Source organism: Ursus americanus, chromosome 18 (assembly GCF_024610735.1).
Source record: "Ursus americanus isolate L20-20 chromosome 18, mUrsAme1.1.p, whole genome shotgun sequence".
NCBI classification, from domain to species: domain Eukaryota; kingdom Metazoa; phylum Chordata; class Mammalia; order Carnivora; family Ursidae; genus Ursus; species Ursus americanus.
In genome coordinates this window covers 34,840,580-34,849,993 of record NC_142144.1, presented here as the reverse complement: position 1 = coordinate 34,849,993, position 9,414 = coordinate 34,840,580, and the positions used below count along the sequence as shown (strand labels likewise).

At 44.0% G+C, this 9,414-nt stretch overlaps 1 protein-coding gene and 1 pseudogene across 1 annotated transcript; both read right to left on the bottom strand.

Annotated features, from left to right (window-relative positions):
• Positions 1–3,137: 3,137 nt before the first annotated feature.
• LOC123781192 (olfactory receptor 13C7-like) lies at positions 3,138–5,331 on the bottom strand (annotated as a pseudogene).
• Positions 5,332–6,393: 1,062 nt separating this feature from the next.
• Positions 6,394–7,353, bottom strand: LOC123781191 (olfactory receptor 2S2-like). The gene has a single exon (XM_045780587.2). The coding sequence runs from the start codon at positions 7,351–7,353 to the stop codon at positions 6,394–6,396; it is 960 nt and encodes a 319-aa protein (XP_045636543.2).
• Between the last annotated feature and the right edge of the window lie 2,061 nt (positions 7,354–9,414).

Below are 9,414 nucleotides of genomic sequence, written 5' to 3'. Positions count from 1 at the left end.
ATTTTACACTCTGGTGGACAGACTTCCTCAGTCTTCCCTGGGAGGGTAGAGAGTTGTCTGCAGCCTGATTCAGGTTCTTCTCTTGGAGTCTCCAGATGAGAACCGAGCCCTGGCCAACACCTAGACTGCAGCCTTGTGGAGGACTTGGTCAAACTCCTGACTTACAGAAACTGCAAGATGATAAGTGTGTGCTGCTTGAAGCTAATAAGTTGGTGGTGATCAGCTGATCAGCACAGAAAGCCAAATAAGGTCCCTTTTCTCTGCTTGTTCCAATTACAAGTGTCCTGAGGAATCGCTGTACTTAGTTTGATTAGGTTACATGCCTTCCATTAGACCGATTGCTGTGCCAAGAGTTGGTGTTCTATGATTGGTAGCTGCACTGAATGACATAAGAGTGAGAGGGAGCAGATTGCCCCCCAAAACAGTAGGTGTACTGTGCAGGATGTAGCTGATTCCTGTGATGGCATTCCTAGGGAGTCCAGTGCTAATGGCAGACATTGCAATTCGGCAGCCTCTAGCCAAATCTGGCTATGGAACAAATTTTGTGTGGCCCTCATAAAACTTACCATGATACCAGAGGTAAACATGGAACCTGCAGCTGGGACAGTTGCTCTGCATCCCCTCCCCCACTCCCACATTCCTTCCTGGCAGTACTTGACTGGGATCCAGGAAGGTTATCTGCTGGAAGAGGCAGTCAGCTCCTGCTTCTGGTCCTTTCCCACAGTCCGGCATCTAAAATGCTCTGATTTAACCTATTTGGGTGACTACATTCTTGCCCTGTTGCCTGTGACCATCTGGGGTGTTTGATTTGGTCCTGTTGGTAAAAACTTTCATTGGAGACTGTAATCTCTTCAAGATTTTAGGGATCATCCTAACCTGAGATAAATGGTCACTAGTTGTAATGAGGTGGAAAGTAATCAGCACGTAAGCAGAGCTCTGAAAGCCTCCATTTGTCAGTGGGCTGTTCTAGAGTCTTTGGTTACCTCCAAAAGCATGGACTGAGTTGAAGGTTGATTTTCTGTGCTCCCGAGATCTTTAGAGGAGGGAGTCTCCGTGTTTGCCTCAGGGCTTGGGCCTTCCTTCCAAACTAAGAGGATGGGCCTTCTCTAGGGATGGGAAAGTGGGTGGAGCTGGGCTCATCCCAACCTGTTGGCAAGAGGGAGAAAGGCTTGGAATGAGGGCACTGGAGGGTAGTTAAATGTCCCAAGGCTTACATTCAGGGCTTTTCCTTCTTCAAAAGAAAATATCTTATTATTTCTCCTGTTACTATATGATCATTGTAAAAATATGATACTGATAGAGGTCTCTTGTAGTTCTTATGTATTTCCATAGGTATTGTAACATTTTTGTGACTGCTGTGAATTATATACAGCAGTCCAGTGTTTCTTTCTTACTACTTCTTATAGTTTTGGCATTTGAGTAAAATTTTTAAACAACTTTTGTGAATAGTTTTCTTTTTTCCCCTTCTTTTCAATATTTATGTTCTTTATTTTCCTCATCTCATCTAATTAGCTAGACTACAACATGATGTAGATGTTGAAATCTGCTGACCTAATCCAAGTTGTAGGCATGCTGCTTGCTGATGTTCTGATTCTTTCTGTCAGGTCAAGGGTCGTTTCCTCTTTCAGGTCTGCTATTTAAAAAAGTCAGAAAAGGGGACTCCTGGGTGACTCAGTTGGTTAAGTGTCTGCCTTCGGCTTAGGTCATGATCCCAGGACCATGGGATCTAGTCCCGCATTGGGCTCCCTTTTCTGCAGGGAGACTGCTTCTCCATCTGCCTGCTGCTCCCCCTGATTGTGCTCTCTCTCTCCGACAAATAAATAAACATATCTTTAAAAAAATTAAAAAGTGAGAAATCAATGTTAAATTTTATCAAGTGATTTCTCAACATCTGTTGATGGGATCACTTTTTCTTCTTGAATCTGTTCATGAAATGGTTGCAATAGATCTCCTAATCTTTACTAGTGATGGAAACCATGAAGCCCCTTAAAAAACTGGGTAATGTGTATCATGTGTTTAATATACAATGATTTAAATCTACTGAGGTTCAGTAAATGAGTTTTTTTCATTTGATCAACTTAATTTGCTCATTCATCCTCCTCTTATTCTTTCAAAAGTCTTCATGCTAATACTTGTTAGCTGGTATTTTCTCTTACAATTTCCACAAGCATCTATTTTTTAAAAGATTTTATTTATCAGAGAGAGAGAGAGGGAGAGCAAGTGGGGGAGGGCAGAGGGGCAGGAAGAAGGAAACTCCACATTGAGTAGTTGAGCAGGGAGCCTGATGCTTGGCTCCATCCCAGGACCCTAGGATCATGACCTGAGCCTAAGGCAGCCACTAACTGACTGAGTCACCCAGGTGTCCCTCAACAAGCATATTAATACTTTTGTTATTTCAGTATCAATTCAATGAATTGTAGTCATAAGATTCCCCTTCCTGCCACAACCTTCATGAGATGAGACCATCAAAAGAACAACTCTACTTCTTTTTCTAAATTTCTCAGCTTAATAAAGTCATCTAGAATTGCAACTGGAGTTACACCATTGCCTTCTTGTCACTGTTTACCTCATAGCATTTGCTAATAATTCCTTCATATATTTCCCTTTGCACATTTGGTATCAAGTGTTCATTAGATTTTATCGGTCTTCAGACATCTGACCATTCTCCACTGTCCCATACAGATATTCTCCATATCTGTCCCAGTCCTTCCATTACTTATTTTTAATTATTTGTTGGGAGAACATTAAAAATAAAATATCTTTTTGAGAAAGAGATTACATGGGCATGTGCTGTCTGTGTTTGCACGTGCCAGCAATGTCTTTTCAACTCTCGTATTGGTGCAATGGTCAGGGTAGCAGAATTTGGGAATCACACTCCTCTATGGGCTAGAACTTTCTGTAAGTCAAAACTAAAACTAAATATGTTATTTTTCCTGGACATCAAGTAGTTTAGTATTCAACAGAGAGATAGACAACTCTAAGGTTTGACCAATGGTATATACTTTTGCAGAAGTGCTTCTAGAATGGGGCAGAGACGTCCCATTAAATGCTTCCTATTCACATAAAGCCTTCTGTGTGATCAGATTTGCCTATGCACCTTTGATGAAATTGGCCCTTTATCTTGCCCTCTGAGACCCTCAGGTGAGAGAAACTAGGGAATAGAGATCTATCAGGACCCTTCCACCATCCCTGGATAAGTGGTTGCAAAGTACCAGGATCCTCACAGCAGCCTTCACATCCTTGTTCCTGAGGCTGTAGATGATGGGGTTGAGCATGGGGGTGACCACCCCATAGAAAAGGGAGGTGCGATTGTCTGAAACATCCTGCTTGTCTGCCCCCAGGGGGTCTCTGGATTTGTGCTTTCCATACACAAAGAGCATCGTTCTGTAGAAGATGACCATGAATGTGAGGTAGGCGGAGCAGGTGGAGAAGGCCTTTTTCTCCACTCAGCTGAGGGGACCCTCAGGATGGTAGCAGTGATGAACACACAGGAGACAAAAATGAACAGAAATGGAATGCTCAGGAAGATCACATTAGCCAGTGCCATATTGATCGCACTGATGGAGATGTCAGGTCATCTTCAGGACAGCCAGGATCTCACAGGTAAAGTGGTTGATGACGTTGTCCCCTAGAAGGGCAGTTGCATCGCTAAGGATGTTTGCACCATGGCAGTTACAGATGGCCATATAGAGATGAAATGCCATCACGCCCAGAAGCACGCACTCTGTGACTTCGTGGAAAGGAGAGAAGCATCTGCTTGGCACAGGATGAGAAGGGCATGCTTTTCTTGGGTCTTAGGAAGATGTCAGGAATCTGGGGGACTGAGCGGGTTGTGTACCAGGTATCTAGGATTGAGGGGTTCCCCAGGAAGAAGTACATGGGCGTGCACTGGTAGGTGGTAGACAGGTGACCAGGATGAGGACGGCATTGCCCAGCAGGATCACTACATACATTGAGAGAATGAGAAGAAAGAAGAATTGGCATAGGAGGAAATACTGGGTCCCTTGGCTGGAGGGGACTCAGGGACAGGAGGAACTATCTCATATACAAGAAGAAGAGATTGGGTGCATCGTCTGCTGTGGCATGAGCCTGAATTAGAAGTGAAGGTAGAAGCTACTGGAGGGTATAGTTAAGCATAGTTCAAGGAAAAATTTGTTAGGGCTGAGTGAAAAATCTAGAATCTGATGTATTGAATTCTTTGTCACTGGAGGTGTTCAGCGAATTGCGCATTGACTGGGTTGAGGGGCATTGGAGAGGAACTGCATGCATCCTGTCCATAGGATTGAACAAGAAAACCCCTCGAAGCCTCTTCTAACAATGATATTGCATGGCTCCCCTAAATGTCTGAAGTTTGTTTAAATGGCTACTAGATGTCATTTGTGGATTTACAATAGCGAGATTGTTCCCCTACTGGTGCCAAGTAGAAATCAGGAACAGGACTAACATAAGGATGTGAAATTTTATTAACAAAATATGCATCCTTAGGCAATTCATTCTTAATAAATACAAGAAAATGTAAATATCGCTTGAAGCAGAACCTTCCAACTTCTAAGATCTATTCTTTTTTTTTATATAGATTTTATTTAATTTATTTGAGAGAGAGACAGCCAGTGAGAGAGGGAACACAAGCAGGGGGAGTGGGAGAGGAATAAGCAGGCTTCCAGAGGAACAGGGAGCCAGATGGGGGGCTCGATCCCAGGACTCAGGGATCACGCCCCGAGCCGAAGGCAGACGCTCAACGACAGAGCCACCCAGGCGCCCCTCTAAGATCTATTCTTAAAATTGGACTCACTTTCTATATTCGCTTTTTTTCTTTTTTTAAACGTTCTTTATGATTTAAATTTTTTTCTTTTTTTTATTATGATATGATATGTCACCATACAGTACATCATTCGTTTTTGATGTAGTGTTCCATGATTCATTGTTTGTGTATAACACCCAGTGCTGCATGCAATACCTGCCCTCCTTAATACCCTTCACCAGGCTAGGTCATCCCCCCACCCCCCTCCCCTCTGAAACCCTCAGTTTCTTCCCAGAGTCCATAGTCTCTCATGGTTGATTCCCCCTTCTGTTTACCCCCCCTTCATTCTTCCCTTCCTTCTCCTACCGATCCCCTGCTAAATACTCTTTTTAAATAAGTCAGCCAATGATCAAGGCATTTCATAGAACTTGCCATAAAAATCCTATTCATCTGCTAACATCTCTTGAGTCTCTCATTTACCTTGTGTGTCTATTGCTCTATATAGGGACCACGTCTTACTCTGTTCCACAAGGCACCCAGCACTGTGCAACATTCATGATATCACTACTACTAGTATCTAATCGTTCCATTGTGCTGCCATTTATACAGTACTTATCTATAATAACTAATTCGTGTAAAATCAAGTGGTTAGGTGTAAAATATGAAGAAATAGACTGGGAAAGGTTAAGCAGCCCACCCAAGGTCACAGGGAAGGAAATGCTTCCCAATTTTTGTCCTGCTGAGCTACGGAGTCTCAGGAAGTGCTCCCGAGTTTCCATGTCTTGGACAGTCACAGGGTACAGTAGCATATGAAACATGTCGAGAAGTCCTGGAACAAAGAAACATGTCAAATGCTAGCCCCCAAAGTCTTCAAATATGTTTAGCCTCTGTCTGTCTATTTCTCTATCTCCTTTATTTTTTCAAAAAAAATGACCTCAATTTAGTGTATCGGAATAGATTGTTCCCAGACAAAAGCTCTCTACGTGGAGAACTTGTCTTTGTCTCTTCTTAGTACTTCAGGCAAGCTGAATTTAATAAAAAGTCCAAATTGAACATTTCCACTTCTTCCTTGTTCCTGACTCTCCTGGGGAATCCAAGAGGGATGGCCACGGTGCTGGGAGCGCCCTCTCTCCTCCGGGTACTGACTGTGTAGCTTAGACACAGCACAGGCCATTCAGCGTGCTGTCATGGTTCTTCTCTCCTCAGGTCTAGCTTGTGTTCAGAATGTCTTGTGTATTCAATTAGAGATTTATTGTACAGGATCTGTCGAAATTCTCAGATATATGGCCAAATCTCAGAAGATATACTCTGGGGGCATCTAGGTGGCTCAGTTGGTTAAACATATGCCTTTGGCTCAGTCCATGATCCCAGGGTCATGGGATTGAGCACTGAGTCAGGCTCCCTGCTAGTGGGGAGTCTGCTTCTTCTCCCTCTGCCCCTCCCCCTGTTTGTGCATGCACTCTCTCTCTCTCTGTGTCAAATAAATAATCTTAAAAAAAACACCAATAAACTCTGAAAAGTTAACATTCCCTGAAAATGCACTGAATGCCAGGAGACCAATCTGGATAACTGGATTTGTCTTTTGAAAGGTTGTTATAATGATCAAAAGTCTGTCTCCCACATGGTGAGAACCACAGAAAAGCCATCCTATATCAACAGGTGAAGCATTTCTGAGTCATTAGGTTCCTCACAGCAGCCTTCACATCCTTGTTCCTGAGGCTGTAGATGATGGGGTTGAGCATGGGGATCACCACCCCATAGAAGAGGGGGATGAGCTTGTCTGAAAGGTCCTCTTTGTTGTCCCCCAGGAGAGCCTTAGACTTGGGTTTCCTATACATGAAAAGTAAGGTCCCATAGAAGATGACCACCACAGTGAAGTGGGCAGAGCAGGTGGAGAAGGCCTTCTTCCTCCCGTCAGCTGAGGGGATCCTCAGGATGGTAGCAATGATGAACACATAAGAGACAGAGATGAACAGAACTGGGACCCCTAGGAAGATCACATTGGTCACCCCCATGCTGATGACATTGATGGAGATGTCTGTACAGGCCAACTTCAAGACAGCCAGGAGCTCACAGGCAAGGTGGTTGACGATATTGTCCCCACAGAAAGGCAGCTGAATTGTCAAGGATGTGTGTACTACAGAGGCAGTCCCACCAAGAGCCCAGGAGCTGACAGCCATGGGCACATAGGCAGCCTTGCTCATGACCACAGGGTACCTCAGGGGGTTACAGATGGCCACATAGCGATCAAATGCCATCATGCCCAGGAGCACACACTCTGTCCCTGCCATGGCAAAGGAGAGAAACATCTGTATGGCACAGGCTGAGAAGGAGATGGTTTTCCTGGGAGTGAGGAAGCCATCCAGGACTAGAGGGACTGAGGAGGTTGTGTAGCAGATGTCCAGGAAGGAGAGGTTCCCCAGGAAGAAGTACATGGGTGTGTGCAGGTGGAAGTCAAGAATGGTCACCAGGATGAGGACCCCATTGCCCAGCAGGATCACCAGGTACATCAGGAGGATGAGCACAAAGAATATTTTCTCCAGCCTCGGGTAGGCTGAGAGTCCCATGATAATGAACCCTGCCATAGGGGAGGACCAATTGGCTTTTTCCATGTGCTATCGGTTCTGTCATCAACAAAGTACAAAGGCAGGATGGGAGGTATTTTTGAGAAGAGTCTCAGCCATCTGGTATACCATCACTCTGAGCTACATAATAGGAGAGCATATGTGTATAAGAGATAAGTGACTGAAAGAGGCAATAGGTGGGAGTCTGCTTAGCTGTTCAATGAGAGACGGTCAGGGCTGCAACAGAGCTTACAAATAATAGGTCCAGAGAGAGGAAGTGACCTGTCCAAGTCTTCTGAGCAAGGTGGAGAAAAGGACAGGAACTGAGCTCATCAGAGCTAATCCCCAGTCAAGGAGGGCTTTTACTCTGCTTTATAATGGGCATGGGAAAATGCTGTAAATTATTTCTTTTTGATGTAAATGCATAGAAATTTCATTTAGTCTGGGCTTTCTTAGATTCTCATAGAGGGAAATCCCCAAGCTGATCCTTGAAACTACCAAAGTTTCAAGGCTCTTTAGACTTTGAGTACATTTGGAAGGTACCTGTTTAAAAGTGTTAATCCACATGCAGGCAGCATAGCCTAGGTGAACGTTCAACGTATGAGGGACACGTCCTTAGTCTGCCCACCCTCAGCAGCACAGACCTGACTGTTGTCAGAATTGGGATCTGCCTGTTTTCATACATATTAAACGCAATGTGTGAGGGAGGTTCCCCTGTGGGGAAGAACGTTATGAGTCCACAGAAGGAGTTATTGGAGTGAGTGGACCCACACTGTGGATGACAGCCACGCAGCTTACTGACCAGTTAACTCAATTTTTAATAACCAGGCTGAGTCTAGTTATCGGACATCAGGATACATGGCATTAACATCTAATCCCAGTTCGTTAGAATATGGTGAAATCTTAGCCAGGAGTGAATAAGGACTGTTTTTTCTTTGTCCTCTTATGTTTATTCTTTATTTTACATAATATTCTGGCTCTCTGGCTCCATTATTGTGTGCCACACAAGCAGCTAGCTTACGGGAGACTTACATGCCTTTGTGGAGAGGATTTCCAGTCCATCAGCTACAGTTGCCCAGACTCTACATTCAGAATTCTCATTTGTTACACATCTGTAGCACATTCTTAATTCAGTGGTGCGTGTACATGCATGTGTGCTCGTGCATGTGTGTGTGTGTGTGTGTGTGTGTAGGAGTGCGTGGAGGGTAGAGGATAAATGGTTAGTATTAAGGAGCATCTATTCTGTGCCATTTTCTTTGAAACACCCCACGGAGAAGATATCATCATTCAAGTTTTATAGATAAAAGTAACCAAAACTCAGTGGAGCCAACGATTTGGTTCTTAAGATTGAAGGACAGAGCTGGGGTTGGATCACAGGCCCCAAATCTGAGTTCTTTCCACCCAATGGCTGCCTCACTTTGCCGCACAGATGAAGAGAGTCTGTCTCCAGTACCAGCTCTGCGTGTTCTCTGATCTATCTCATCGTGCAGCGCGCTCTTGCTTCCGTCACGTTCAGAGTTTATGTCAGGTACCTTGTCAGGCAGAGTAACTCCTGCTCTAAATTGAACCCAGACTCTGTCAGCCTTGGCACCAGTGAGCTTGGGGCTGGAGAATTCTTTGTTGTGCGGGGCTGCCCTGTGCATCATAGGATGTTTAGCACCATCCCTGCCTCTGCCCACCTGCTGCCAGTAGCACCTGCTCCTTGGTTCTAAAATAAATATTTTAAAAAGAAATGGAAGGGAACACGATGCAGTCCAGAGTCCTATGCATTGTCATACAGCCTTTCTGGAGAGCAGCTTGAATAGAAAAATGTAAACTTGAAAAACCCGTATAACTCAGTAATTCCACCTCTGGGAAAGAATTCTAAAGGAACAATGAGAGTGAAGGCCGGTGTCTCTCACTAAAAGTATTGATCACAGCCGTATTTGTGAATGAACATAGGAGACAAAATAACTGTCTACCATTAAATGCCTAATGGTGCATTTCATATAATGGAATATTAGACATTGAAGTTATATTTATAGTTTTTACACAACTGCATCATTACACTTCAATAATAGAAGAGAGAATACAAAATTATACACACTGTTGTGATCTCAATTAGGTAAA

Bases quoted from the DNA above. Each gene is read 5' to 3' on its own strand.
- LOC123781191 (XM_045780587.2), bottom strand. From the start codon at position 7,353: ATGGAAAAAGCCAATTGGTCCTCCCCTATGGCAGGGTTCATTATCATG.